Source organism: Conger conger, chromosome 14 (genome assembly GCF_963514075.1).
Source record: "Conger conger chromosome 14, fConCon1.1, whole genome shotgun sequence".
Taxonomy (NCBI): Eukaryota; Metazoa; Chordata; class Actinopteri; order Anguilliformes; family Congridae; genus Conger; species Conger conger.
The window spans coordinates 30,653,722-30,668,721 of NC_083773.1; the positions used below are offsets into that span (position 1 = coordinate 30,653,722).

The following is a 15,000-nucleotide window of genomic DNA, read 5'->3' on the forward strand; positions in this document are numbered from 1 at the left end:
AAAGCTTTCTGCGTCATACAAATTTCCCTCCCTTCATCTGTCTTTCCCTTGCCTTTATTCTTTTTCTTTTCCATGGTTCCCTACTTCTCTTTGCTTATGGTAAGCTGGCAATGTGGAATATCTCTGTTTTCAGTCCTCTGCTTTTCCTTTGGCACCAATGTCTTTCAAGGCAAATATTAAGAATGTGATGAATTGTACAATCAATATTTATTAATTATTTATCATATTGTCAAATAGATGTCAATAAGCTAAGCTCATTGGGAATTATTTTGCTCAGCTAATACCAGTATATTCTGAGCTAAATTACCATGGTGTTGGTGTTGATACTAGCTGTGTGTTACAATTAATGCTTGAAATGCATCAATGCTTGAAATGCATTTTGAATACATATATTCCCCTCTAGATTTGTGACTTTGTAAGTAAAGCCCTTTAACTTTAGGCTAAAATGTGTTGTTAAAAGTTAATTAACGTTTGTTTGCTGTCTAACGTCAGGCTACAGCAGAAGGCAGTGTTACTGCACAGAATATCATTTTAATATCCGTATATATTTTAATAGTATTATTCTACTTACCCGATTTGCCGAGAAACTGGATTACAACGGTCATAACAGTATTTGTATTTGTATTTGTGTCCGTTGTTATGACGTAAGGTCACACGTGCACGGACTTGTTTCCACATTACGTCACCGCAGAATAAAAATGTAATGGGCCCATTAAACGTCTTTACATCTTTTTTCATTGAATTAGATTCGCTTCTAATGTCGATTAAAATAGTCAGAAAACAGTCGATTAAGTCAGAAGCTTAGTTTTACAATAATATTTTTGAAGAATCCCCTGATGAATTGTAACTAAGATAATTAGTTCATTTTAATGTTAACAGTTTTATTTTATTTATTTCTGTAACCCATTGATAGTTGGAGTTGTTCTGTAGGGGTGAGGAGAGAGACCGTACAAGTCGGGTACTGACGTTTTGTAGCAGTTTTGTAACACGGGTCCAGTTCTATGACGGACCAAGCTCAAAAATTACGCCCCACGCGAGTGTGTATCCGCTAGCGATCAGCGGGTGGCAACCATGAACAAAATGGTTTTGTGTGGCTTGTCTTTATAATTATATTTTCTGCAGTCATTGTGGATTTTATCGTAACACTGAAGTAACACATTGGAGAGAGAAAGGAAAAATACAAATAGGCTAGTTACTTAGCTAATAGCACTTTCCAGTTCTGTACAGTTTGTGGCTGGCTAGCTAGCTAAGTTCGGGACAAGCTACGCAGTGTTAACAGGTTAGTAGGAGTGGCGGGCTAGCTGATGCGAACTAAAATGAAGTTTAAGGGGGTGTATATGTTTTTTGTCATAGCAAACTAAGTGATTGTGTTGTTTATATGAATACGTGGTGTTGTGGGAAACTAGCTAGATAACGTTTAAAAGTTAAAAGTGGCATTTATCTGCTCAGCTTAATCGCTCATGATGTAGCTTAGCTACCTAATCGTTAGCATTTGCTTGCTAATGTTGCAAGGAAACACTCACTATTGCTATGTTTGTGTGACTTATCTAAATAGTTGTCAGATAACGAACATACTTTGCATTGCACTTGACCTGTTCTCTATTATTTTTAGCCAGGATTATTCTTATGTTAAAACAAGAAGTTGTGTAAAACTTGTTTTATACGGGAAATTAGTGTTCCATTTGAACCTTTGGGACTTCAGTTAAGTTTATTTAATTGCATACTACTTTTAAAAAGTATCGATATGATATTGTTATTATTATTATTATTATTATTAGTAGTAGTAGTAGTAGTAGTAGTAGTAGTTGTAGGATGTAGTAGTGTTATGTATTTATTTAATACAATGATTGGTTCTGTGAAGTGGGATGTGCAAGTGCATCGATAGAACATATAGGAAACCTGAAATTGTTGAAATGTGCTTGAAGTCTTGCGCTTTCCAATTAAACTGCGTGTGACCAGCATGCTTGACCGGCCTTGTCTGTGTCTATTATACAATAAAGGCAATGGAGCCATCAGAAGGATCCGCCCCAGATTCAGGCAGCCAGGAGGTGAACCCTGTCTACCTTCAGCAGCTACGGGAGTTGGACATTCCCGAAGAGGCTGCTAAACAGGTACCTGACCTTCAGCTGCACTGGCTCTTTGTTATTTGGAGCATCTGGAGTGTCAAGATGTAATGATTGCAGTCAGTTGTACCACCTCACATGTTTGATTTAAGCTCTGGTCTTATTGTTAATACTGAAAAGTGCATAGAGCAGTATTTCTGCAGTAAAAATCTACACACTCCAGCTGTCTTATTGCACCATCCCTGTGAGGTTAATGTCAGCTTTCAAATATAGGCCTGTGTTCCTAGGCATTGCTGCACACCAGGAATGTATCCGCTGAGGAAGCTGCCATGTATTACTTCAACAAGTTGGAAAACGAGGTGCTGTCGTCTCCCATATTCACGCGGTGTATTTATTGTGAGGTTATGACTTGTCCTGAGTCTAAATTACCCCCCCCCCCTTTTTTTTTTCCAGTATGAAGGTGATGAGGATCTGATGTTCAAGATGGTGTTTGTGGTGAACATGGACCTGTCTATGGGGGTGGGGAAGGTTGGTAATATTTGTCAGACAAAATATTTTATCTGACAAGTGATGAAAAAAATACAAAAATGAAAGGAACCAGGTGTTCCTTGATAAAGTTGCATATTCCACATTTAAGCCTATTTATATCTGCCTAGTTTGTTCTTTTATGTCTTCTATAACAGCAGGCGGCTGAGGGTTGCACAATAATTTTAAATGGAGCCCAGTTGCTTTTTCTGCTTGATGCAATGAATAATTCCACCCCATAATGCACTGCTGAACTGTCCAAGGCAAACACGCACAGCCACAATACAGATTTGGCCCAGCTCGCTGTGTCTGTCTGGCCTGCATTTACTTTATCATTGCGTGGGCCTGGCGGCTCCCAGGTATAACTACATGGGTAAGGGTCACTATACCGCGTGGACATTGCCTTCTTTCAGCTGCCGGCACATCTGAGTTCCTGATCCGTACTCTGTGCAGGTGGCTGCTCAGGTGGGGCATGGTGCAGTGGGGCTGTACCAGGCTCTACAGGAGAAGAACAGCTGGAGAGAGATGGCCTGGAAGTGGGACCAAGCTGGGTGAGTGCCAATTTCTATTGGGGCGCAAATTAGGCAGCTGGTCACCGACCAGCAGTCACAACGCCAGATTGTCCACCTTTAATCACATTACCGTAATAGTTTCCCCATTATATAGCTGGATGTATTACATGAACGTGCACACGACTGGTTCATAATTTGGACCTATTTATTGTGACTGTAGTCTTTTCTTTTTTTTTGATCAAATTATTTTTTTATTCAAAAAATGTTTGGTCCCCCCCCCCCCCCCCCCCCCATTTGGTTTTTTTCACCCCCCCATTGATTGATGTAACATCCTTGTCACAGTGTTTTCTTTGTATAGGGCAAAGAAGGTGGTGCTTCAGGGCACTAACATGGCTCATCTTCTGGAGCTACAGGCTCTGGCCATGAGTCTCAATCTGCCCACGTACCTGGTGCAGGATGCTGGTAGGACTCAGGTAGGCTCCATCTCAGCTGTTTTCTTTCAATAACAAGGGCTTGGTTTTAATACAGTTTAAGACATTTTTGTCCCAAGTTTCTGTGGTGTTAAACAGATATACCAATGATATATATACTACCAATGTTAGTCATTGGTCATTTTCCAAAGTGAACAGTGTTAAAGTTTACATATGAGTGCATAACTGTTGTTGTCATCCTGGGTAGGTGGAGGCTGGGTCACGAACCGTTCTGGCCATTATCGGGGAGGAGGAGATGGTTAACAATGTGACGGGGAGCCTGAAACTGCTCTGAGAGCCAGGATGTGCAGTGCTACAGACCGACCAGCAGAGGGCAGAATCTAGTTACGGCGGAGGGTGTCTACTCGCAAACGTAGACACACAGCCATTTTTATTTTGTTCCCTTTCTGAGCCATCGACTGGAGGTACAAGGAAAGGACGCCAGCCTGACTCATGAGGAAGGACTGATTCTACAAACCAACCAGGGTGGCTGCATATTATCAGGAAAAAAAAGTATAAGAGACAGAAGAAGCCAAATATTGTGGCAAGAAAGAAGCACAAAATAATCATTATATTAAATGTTAAGACGTTGAGAACAATATCTCAGACCATGTTCCCAAAATACTGCTTAGCAGACTGAGAAATAATAGCTCCCAGTACATTGCTGATTGTTTAATCACAGTAGTTTAATGTTATTCAAAGATAACAATTCTGACACATTTAAAGGTAAATGGTTAGCATTTATATAGCGCCTTTATCCAAAGCGCTGTACAATTGATGCTTCTCATTCACCCATTCATACACACACTCACACACCGACGGCAATTGGCTGCCATGCAAGGCGCCGACCAGCTCGTCAGGAGCACTTGGGGGTTAGGTGTCTTGCTCAGGGACACTTCGACACAGCCTGGGCAGGGGATTGAACTGGCAACCCTCCAACTGCCAGACGACTGCTCTTACTGCCTGAGCCATGTCGCCCCTAAAGTAGGAACTTTTATCTCCCCGTTAATTTTACAGTAAAGAACGCAGAATGGAAAAATAATTAAATGATGACGCATGTTGATGACCATCCTTTAAAGTACAGAGTCTTAATGTCCAGTTCTCAGTATCCTGTTAGTCTTAGTGGAAGCCAATTACATTTTGTTTGGGGGAGGAAAAGTTACATTTTGTCCTTTACAGTTCTTGGACGTAAGGTTTGCATTAACACTGCATTTTATTTCTGCATCTGAAACCTTGCAAATGCTTGTGCTTTGGAAACCTATCTGACACCACAAACATGTTCAGTTATTGCATATAACCGGTGGGGCTGTTGAAATTGCTGTCATTTTTTTCCATTTATAGAACAGATGTGTAACTTCACATAATCTTGATGTAAGTGGAAGACATTGTTTTGATGACAAAGCACTGCAGTCATCCTGTCATTTCTTGAAACCTCACTGCATGAGCCCATGTGGTGTCTGGCATACATGCGTTACACTCTTGTGTTTTTACAAAGTTGTATACAATCAAGTGATTGGAGTACTTCCTGGAGTTGTAAATGAGTAGCTCACATACAAAATGCAAGTTTAATTTATCTTTTGTCCGTGTGTTTATGTGACAATTTTAATGGGCAAAAAAGTAATAGGTTATTCTACAATATACAAGTGCTACACGCACGACAGGATATTTTTTTAAAGATACAGAAGTTTTGGTTGCAAATTATTGGAAAAATGAACTAGTGTAACGTGTGACAATTTGTTTAATCGGGAGTGAATGGAATATATTTTTTCCATTAATAAATGTTTGGTTTCCAATTCCTGACCTATAGCGTCAGAGACTATATGGCTGCTATTTTGCCTTTTGTCATATTTTCAGTCACGTTATTCAAGTCTTGACACCTCCCATTTTATTTCAGAACCATTATGATATACATTGAACTCTGGAAAATGATGGTTACGTTCCTTGATGTAGCTATAGCCACCTATGTGTCTTTAAAACATTAATTTGCATTTAAATGTTCAGAATTAAATAGTGGACAGAAAATGCAAAACAACCGTTCGGACGCCATATTACGTCTGGGTAAAAGGGAAACGTATTCCGAATTCCAGGGACTGGCTAGCTTGCTTGCTTGTGTGCACCATGTGACCTGGCTACATCGGTATGTAGCCTGTTCACTGTTGGTACAATAGGGGTATTGTGAACGGAGCCTCGCTTTGGCGCGGTTGCTTGGATACTTGGAAAGGGGTCCCATATAATAGATTTAATCACGTGCTCCGCCTAGGCCTTGGAACAAAGGTTATCCTGTTATTACAACAGAATACTTGCCTAGAACATTCCTCAAAAGGAAATGGCCTGCGTCTCTTGGTTCTAGCAGCCAAAATAGAAACAGAACTTCCAACTTGAATAACCGTGCAAATCCATCACCAATTTTTTTTTTATGTTGAGACAAAACTATAATTATGCAAGCTGCAATCGAAAAAATAAACCGCTCCAGAAAATGTAGTCCACGTTTATGTGCTTATCAGCATGTCTCAAGAGGCACTTTACATACCTTAAACTATCCTCGTTCAATGAATCATATCACTGATTTCTGAAGCTAGCGATGGAAATAAACCTTGTTCCAATTACGTCATAGGCACGGGGTATTCGCTCCCCTCCCCAGCATTTCGACATGGCTTATTTGGTCCCTGAAATCCTAGAAAACGATTGTCGGTTAAATGCATTTATATAAACAGTAGTTAATTTTGAAATTCAACGTCCAGATGAAAACGTCAAACATGGGAATGTTTAAAGATACTTTACAACGGGGAGCAGACGGGTTTTTTTACTCCGTCGTTTGCGTAAAATGGCTACGTATTCAGTAACTAACTTCTTGGTGGAGCAAGTTTATCCACGTGATTATGGTTAAGGTGCAGCCACGTATTTTAAGGGGCGGTCGGATACTGCGTTAGTGTGAATACACGGCACTCCAGTCAGAGACACAAAGCTCTCGATCTCGGCGTAACTAAGCCACTACTACAAATATGGTTAGTCTGTAAAACTATACTTAAGACAACATTTAATGGCAGACTAGCTATATGTAAACACTTGTCATTACAAAACAGCTTTATATGGGGAAAGCACACTTCTACATAACCAAATTACCAAACTACCGCTGTAGGCTACGATTCTCGCGGTATGATTCTCATTTGTGCAATTCCAGTACCACAGAAATCAGCCGTATACGTTTAATACATCGTGAAATATCGAAAATCAAATAAACTGCATAGAAACGTTGTCTTCCTTCGAATTCTCAACAGGCTTGCGACGTTGTATCCCTTCCATATGCTGGTGCAAACTGTTACAAGGTAGCTTCGCGTTCTTATCAAGTCGCTGCAACAAATGACGTTAAAGATGACTGCATAGCCAATCCTCTTTCCCTCGAGACCTATGACAGAGGAAGTTAGCCAATCGCATTTGAGCGTTTTCCCCTTCATTCACGCTCAGACAATAAGATAATCAGCCTGAAACGTAGCTAGCCTAAGCGCTCGAGACTGTTCGGAAGTCGCGCGTTTAAACCAATCCACTGGTCGTCCCTTTGTACCCGTGCTCTGCAAATAAGGAAGCAATTTTACTGACCAAGATTGAGGAAAATGAATGTTTCCTATAAATAGGTATATATACATTTTCTTTTTAAGTCTATACGGAGAGCCATTAACATGGCACTCCACTGGGTGCACGAAATTCGCACCACACAATCTGCTCGAGGGAGAAACTTGTAATAGAATACCCAGAAAGAGGTAGTCATTTATCCTGTCCAATCTTTTGCTAGATCCCTCTAGATCGACACCTCCTCTTCCATTCACAGTACTGTTTAGGTGGGGCTGACCCTACCTCTATGGCGTAGTCCCTGGTTTAAGGCCCCGGAGACCCCGTGTTGCTATGGCTGGCTATGGTGTCAGTATAACGCAACGCAGGGTTTTCCTTTTGCACTACTTCTATAAATAAACCGATTTTAAAAAGTTGAATTGAACCAATATTATAGTCCCCTAGTAAAGAGTTCATAATTCCACGGCTTGTGTATTAGTAACGTGACCAGTTTTCCCAATCTGTTGATCTGATCCACGTTTTTGCTTTTGATTGCTTTCCTAAATCCGCATCACCGCTTCTCGACTTCACTCCTGAGAATGCCACACTGCCTAAAGAGCTGGGGTTCCAAGCTAGTTTCTGCCACCCCTCCTTAAAGCAGCGACCCGCCCTCTTTAGGTGGACAAGTAATGAAAAAAATCGGCGCCGTAACTGTCCAATTGCTAGTCTTTGCCCTTATTTTCTATGTTGAGTGACAATTCATTTGCCAGTCGTGAAAGAGAGGCGGGACTCACCCGCAAAACCATCCTACTCTTGAGCCCCTGCTGTAAAGCCTGGGAAACCCCGTGGCGTGGTTGTGTGTCAGTTTCGCTGAGACCCGCGGTCGATGCCGGTTAGGAGGGGGATGGGCGCCACTGCGAATGTTGAGGACCTGAGATTCAGAGCCTTGTAACACATAGAGCTGCACATCTCCCTTTATAAACACCGATTGTAAATAATATAAAACACCATAATAAACGAATTTAAGCAACGGGAGTTGCAGATTGACTTACTGGGGAAGTAATGTGTCCACGTCAGGACAGGGAATAAAAGTTAAATACCTTGCGTAAGGGGCACTGAGAAGTCCAGTGGGTACCCTGCAAAGGGAGCTTCCTTTGAGCTCACGGCTTGCAGGAAACACCGAGGTCCGAAGAGGAGGCCTACTTTTGTGATTCGCCTCGATGTTGGATTAATAGTGGATCTGAAATCCCAAGAAGAGGCATTTCGATTTGAACTGGGGTGAAATGTCCTACTAGGTAAGTTTATGTTATTCAGAAATACATTTATGCTGTTTTTATTTTTAAATGTCTAGTTACCCTATAGTTTTATATCACCTACGTTACATGCCATGTAACTAGCACAAATTCACTGTGCATAATTATATTTGTTGTGTTTCCTTGTGTAGATGTATTCCTGGCTCAATACTTTATGTTTTGCTGACAATTTCACATACAAACTGCCTGAATAATTGTATTTGGTTATGTCCTCGTGTAATGCACAGTAATTCTGGTAATGTAAACAATGTAGCTTCCTAGCTTCCATGGTTTTTGTGTTACCTGTAATCTCAAAGTGCATCAATGCTGTTGACGTGTACTTAACTGAAATTGTACAACATGGGGTGAAATACATGTAAATACTTTTCATCAAGGCATCTACTAAAGGTGACTAGCTAACTGTAGTTCTTCTAGCTATTTAGTTAGCTAGCTAGCTGTGTGCCAAGTCCCATGCCTTAACAGATACAGGCTAGTAAACTTATAAAGGCAAGACTACATCATATGCAGTGCAAGGCCGATGGTATAGTTAACCGATGTTAGTTAGCCAAAATATTTCTGGTCGTTTGGTTGAATCAACTAGCAAACAATATGACATTGGACAAGTAGCTAGTTAGCTAGCTACCAACGTCTGAGCTAGCATTTAGCAAGATAGCATGATAGCTAACTTAATAGCTAGCAAGGGAGCGTTTCCCTGCTGAAAGCCATATTGATTTCATGATTATTAAAGGAACAATCGTAAAGGTTCTGGTTTTTAAAAAGAAGCATGGCAGCTAAATAACGTTGAACTTTTTGGACATGATCCAGGTAAGGAGTTTCTCTTGCATCCCCATTCGGAATATAACTAGTTAGATACTGCATATTATCAAAACTATGCTAACAGTTGGCTAGCTGGATAATATTTGCTATACATTTTTTGTTGTTGAAATTCTACTTAATTTCATATATCTTGCCCCATTGTCTTAAAATCTGAGATCTGCTTTTGACAGAACATTATTTACAATCACATGTGCATTTAAACTTGCATTTTTAATGTTAAATGGTATTCCTTTATTGACATGGCTGTTAAGAACGGTACTTGAACTTTCTCTTTCTCAGCTAGCTAGATAGCTCAAAGCTGTGACTTGCTTTTCTCATCCCCCCCCCCCCTTCACCAACCCCCCCAACCTCAGAAGCGATGAGGAGAAATGGGTGGTATTTGTGAGGGGAGCTCGCGTTTCCTTTTTTAGCCTCCATTTTTATTTCAACAACAAGTGAGACGAAACGAGAGACAGAGTGGAATTTAGGCAATGAACAGCTAGTTGTAGATAATTTACAAAATAGTCGCAGTGGAGCTATCACGATCACAAACAGTATGATATCAAATGTTAGCCACACATTTACGTTTGGCAACATTGTAAGTAGCGTTGAGTGTCCAACAAACTAGATGCTCTGTAACTACACTGCATACTGGCAAGGCTTGTTTCTTTAACCAATAAAAACCAAAGTGAAACACTCGTCGACTTCATTTGGTAATTTTTGGCACATGGGCCTAATTTTGGGCTGTTTTGTGGAATATCTGGGGGATTGAGACTAGCTAGGAGAAAGTTCTCTCTCGTCACAGGATTGGACCAAGTTGTAAGATGAATTTGGTCAATAATTCTGGATGAATTTTCCCAGACATCAATCAAATAGCTCTAGTATTTTAACTACATGTCCGTATTGGAACAGTCATCTGAAGGCACTGCAGGCCTATTGCCATCTGATAAATATGGCCAGGTAGTTATGGATTTGTTGGATAAGTAAAGTAATAGATAATGTATTCGGTTTTGTATATCTGTCATACGCCGTTTCAGTCGAATTAGGTTCTGGTAGGACCCACATATTTCGCCGTTTGCGTAAGACAATAGGTGTCTGAAATAATGCCTGCGAAATTCAGTTGTCTCTAGCCGATACACGCAGCCCTGTTCCGTTGGTTTACTTGAGTTGTGTTGCTGGCCTGCTGCTGTAAAAGGAGGTGAACAAGTTCGCCTTCTCCTGTAGCAGTTTTGTAGCCGTCTGCGGCGCTGGTTCAGTGCGCAGGCCTAGCCTAGCGACCGGATGCGCGCGAGGGTGTTTGCAAGCCAGTTTGCAAGCCAGTGTATCGTCACCGCAGAAATGAAAGTACAGTTTCATAAGAAAGGAGATGTCACGTTATAGTTCCCGTCGCATGGCTCAATTTCTTCCCCTATTCCTCAGAATATATGAGAGATGCGATAGTAAGGAACAAAGCAGACAAAAATCTCTTCCTCACAACTGTTATGGCTGTACTTAACAAAAATGGCCTCTGTAGAAAACGACTTTCCCTCCTTGTCCCATACGCAGATTCAATGTTCTTGTGTGTCATGGGAAGCTTTTTAAAGTGCGGCATAGAGACAAAACGTTTGTAATTTTTCTTCATTTTTGTTGACCGTCAAATGTCCTTACGATAGACGTAGTCTAGATGAATATTTGAGTATTTAATGCGCTTTTGTTAGGTTTGGTTCGACTCGCCGTGATAATCAAGTGAATGTATTTTTTTTATATTTGTGGTATTACTACCAGTTTCATTGTAGCTAGCAAGCATAATTGTGTCTTGGCATATCGTAAAAAGATCTTAAGCAGGCGATGTGACACCGTGAATACATTTCTCTCCTGTAGCAGTGGACTCTCCTTTAGTGGGAATGTTAGTTTGCATGTAATATTTGTGTGAGGCTGAAAAACACGATTTCTATTTAGAGCTTAGATTGGTGGATATACCTTTTGGGCACCATGGGCTATGGTCTTCCCTTTGAGGATGTATTCGACTTTGAGCTGCCTTCTATATGAAAGGTGCTAGACAAATACAGCTATGATTAAAGCTATTATTATGTGTGTTGCTATGCTCAGGAATGGATTTCTGTGGTCATTTTGCCGTTGCACAACCTCTGAGGTAGTAGGTACTGGTCTCGTCAGTGTGACAGTAATGCATTCTTACACTCTCAGCAAACTCCTTTGGTTACCTGGAAACTGGGGATTTCCACTGGGAGCAGGATATAACAATAATTCACTCCTGGATCAAAAGATTGCTCAACCAGAAAATGGCAGAAGCAGTCTGCAGTCTTTTAAGGGGCAGATCAGCTTCAGTCATATTGACTGATAGTAGGCAAAGCAGGAAAAACTAGCCTTCTAGTTTCAAGAATTGAAATGGCCTGCGAACGCTATAGAGGGTGTCCAAGGACGGGGGTGGGGGGGGGGGGGGGGGGGAGCTGCAGCTGCAGTACTGAAATGCTTTGCCTGTTAACTATGCAGTAAGAAGTCCCTTCGTGTCTGAGCTGCTGTGGTTTTCGTAGAGCTGCGCTTGATTGGCTAGGACCTGCATTCTCCAAATATATATTCATGTCTTTTAATAGCTGCTGGAGTTTGGCTCTCTCTTTACAATTAGAAATATTCCCCCCGTTCCCCCCTTTGCTCCCTCTGCCTCCAATACCCTTGTTTTTTGGAGTACAACATGTAGACATTGACTAGTCTACTGTACATACAGACTAGTGTCGTTTGTTAAAATGCCAAACTTTCATGCCAAGCCAATGTCTAAATGTTCCATCCTTGTTTTCAGTCTATATAAAATTCCACCTCTCCTCCAAGGTGAAGTCTAGGCAACTCCGCAGTCCGTGTTTCAAGGAATAAGCAAACAGTTCAGGTTTTAGGCTGTTGTTAATGTTAAGTTGTTAATGGTTACCCACGTGTTCTTTCATTTGCAGGATTGCTTTTCATGAATGTTCAATCATAGTTCCAACTCTGGTAATTTGAATATGCCTGGGTGTTTAATTTCACGCATTAACATGCTCTCAATTGTGAACCATTACCCAAAACTGTCCTGGACATCATAATATCGTAAGTCCCCCCCCCCACCCCAACCCAAATCCAGCATTTCCTAAACGCAAGACTCAGTCAGCTTGGATTTGTTTTCGGACCAAATTCCTTCTCGAGTTCCAAACAGTGGAAGTCAAGCAATGTATGTCAGCGATGTCTTTCAGTTTCAGACTCCATCAGGGCTTAAGATGGTTTCAAAGAGGGGAAAAAGCAGGGAGGATTTTACTAGTCACTTAGAAGGAGGCTGGAATGCACGCTTTGTGATTTAGGTGCTTGATTAAAACCTACCACATATCACATTTAATTTGTATTCTTGTCAGTATGGCGTTGTCCTGTAATTCCATATTGAAGACGTGTAATGTTATCGCTTCAGGTTGCATTTCTCTGTCCTGTAAGACTTGTTTTTGAATGCTGGCTGTGAAGTGTGTAGAATTTCCCCCAAAGAGGGCCTCTGTCCTTTCTGAAACTTTGGGAGATCTGAAGGAATGCTTAGACGGAAAGGTTAGTCTGTCATGTGATAACATTTTGCAGAATGGATAGCTGCGTACTTGAAAGCCTGCGCGCACACACACACACACACACACACACACACAGACACACAGCGCAGATTGAAGCAGGCACGTACGTGCACACATTGTAGCAGGCATGTATATGCACACGCATACCTGAAATTGAACGACACAAACCTTTAACGAATGTACACATTGAGAATTGTCGGTCTTTCTTAATTTAGCCTTATTTTCTTCATGTTTGCATGGGCATACACATGCTTGAGCAGTTCTCTGCGAGCGCAAGAGTGAGTGGTTGTCCATGTGTATGAGTGAATATATGTATGACCACGTGTGGGTGAGAGTGTGTGTGTGTGTGTGTGAGAGAGAGAAAGAGGCATGAAAGAAAGAAACTTTGACCCACCGTACTCTCTGAATGTGGAGATGTTTGCGATGCACGCTGTGTGTGAGGAACAGGATGCTGGCCCAGCTCCAGGAGAAGGGCAGGATTCCAGCGAAGCGTTGACTGCATTGGGGGGAGGGGGGGTGGCGGATAGTGGGGGAATGCTTTAACACTGAATGGAAAAAACAACCCCATCTTTTCTCCAATTACACGCCTGTTCAGATTCCTCCCATGCACCTACTCGACGGCAGCAGTTTCTCTTGCTGCGGACAGGGCAAATCCACAACAATTCCCTGTACCGAGCATTTGAAATCAAGCCATAATCTTTTTTACATGCTTAATCAACATCGCTACCCCCCCCCCCCGCCCCCCCACGCACCAAAAAAAGTAATAGCAGTATGTAGTTGGATGGTCTCCCGACAGCTCGGTAGGGATGACGTGTTTGTGCGTGAACCTCTTGGTGTGTTCCGGCTTGATAGTGCTCGCACGGTCTGTGTCAGAGCCTGGAGTGCACCGCCTCCTGCCTGTTATTTCTGTCGCCGACTCTCAGCTCTAACTGTGGCTGCATCACCCTGCCCCGGCTGGCCAGGACTCAGCCCTTTCATCTGCCTCCGTAATAAGAGAGAGTGTGTGTGTGTGTGTCTGTGTCTGTGTGTGTGTTTCTGTTTCTGTATGTGCGTGTGCGTGTGCGTGTGTGTCTGTGTGTGTGTGTGTGCGTGTCTGTCTGTATGTGTGCGTGTGTACGTGTTTGTGTGCTTGTGTATGTGTGTGCGTGTCTATGCTTGTGTGTATATATATATATATATATATGTGTGTGTGTGTGCGTATCTGTCTGTATGTGTGCGTGTGTACGTGTTTGTGTGTGTGTGTGTGTGTGTGTGTGTGTCCGTGTCCGTGTCTGTGCTTGTATATATCTATGTGTGTGTCTGTTTCTGTGTGTTGTGTGTGTGTGCTTGTCTGTCTGTATGCGTACGTGTCTGTGTGCTTGTATATATGTGTATGTGTATGTGTATGTGGGTGTGTGTGTGTGTGTGGATGTGTCTGTATGTGGGCATATCTGTTTGTGTGCATATGTGTTTTTTGTGTGTGTGTGTCTGTATGTCTCTGTATGTATGCGTGTCCGTATGTGTGCATGTGTGTGTTTGGTGTATGTGTGTGTCTGTACGTGCGCGTGTGTCTGTGTGAGCGCGCGTCTGAGCGCGTGCGCGGCTGTCTTACCCAGCAGCTGCTGTGTGCCGCTGGCTTCCCCTCGCACAATGGGGTTAAAACAAGTCTTCGTGACGCCTGCCTCCCTGCTGCTCGCTGATTGGCCGAGGGGCCCTGGAGCTTCTCCAATAAAGCAAGGTGTTTCCACAGGACGGACTCTGCACCCAGGCGCTCTTGTTGCAGGGGTCTACTGTGTGTTTGTGCTGTGGGGCGCAGAGGCTCATGGGAGCGTGCGGGGTGGGGGGGGGGAGAGGAGGCAGAGGAACACAACTTGGTGATTTCATTCACCCTGGATACCGCTTTAGAAAAGGGGTGAAAGGTGCTCTCCTTTCATCAGCACTAGTAATTGGCTCTACTACTGTGAGGCACAGAAACATGCATTTGCAAATGCACGTATGCGCCTACACGTACACGTACATGTCTGTGATATGTAGAATAGGCCCTTTCTGAGCCCCCTTTCTCTGTTATAAGAAGCCAGTCCCATTTATTGTTCTTCCCATTTCAAACTGCAGTTCTGTTCCCTTTTTTTTTTTTAACAAACCCGTGTTTGTGGACACCGTGAAAAACAGCGGCGTCACACAGCAGATGTGTTTGTTGCTTCCCGGGCTTGCGAAACGCTCGCTTTGGA

At 42.4% G+C, this 15,000-nt stretch overlaps 3 protein-coding genes across 5 annotated transcripts in view; 2 read left to right on the forward strand and 1 right to left on the reverse strand.

Annotated features, from left to right (window-relative positions):
- The window catches only part of LOC133109514 (dynein regulatory complex subunit 2-like), a 4,005-nt gene extending 3,383 nt beyond the window's left edge, over positions 1–622 (reverse strand). The window contains exon 1 of the mRNA XM_061218844.1: positions 572–622. The gene's annotated coding sequence lies outside the window, so the exon portion shown is untranslated. The remainder of the gene's footprint in view (positions 1–571) is intronic.
- Positions 623–959: 337 nt separating this feature from the next.
- si:dkey-19e4.5 (UBA_like_SF and PTH2 domain-containing protein) lies at positions 960–5,391 on the forward strand. The gene is made up of 7 exons (XM_061219806.1): positions 960–1,279; positions 2,001–2,111; positions 2,351–2,422; positions 2,517–2,591; positions 3,042–3,139; positions 3,459–3,573; positions 3,779–5,391. Exons 2-7 carry the CDS (start codon positions 2,004–2,006, stop codon positions 3,863–3,865), a joined length of 555 nt encoding a protein of 184 aa, XP_061075790.1. The 5' UTR covers positions 960–1,279; positions 2,001–2,003; the 3' UTR covers positions 3,866–5,391.
- Positions 5,392–7,965: 2,574 nt separating this feature from the next.
- The window catches only part of setd5 (SET domain containing 5), a 40,236-nt gene continuing 33,201 nt past the window's right edge, over positions 7,966–15,000 (forward strand). For all 3 annotated transcript variants that reach the window (XR_009704809.1, XM_061219904.1, XM_061219903.1), the window contains exon 1: positions 7,966–8,411. The gene's annotated coding sequence lies outside the window, so the exon portion shown is untranslated. The remainder of the gene's footprint in view (positions 8,412–15,000) is intronic.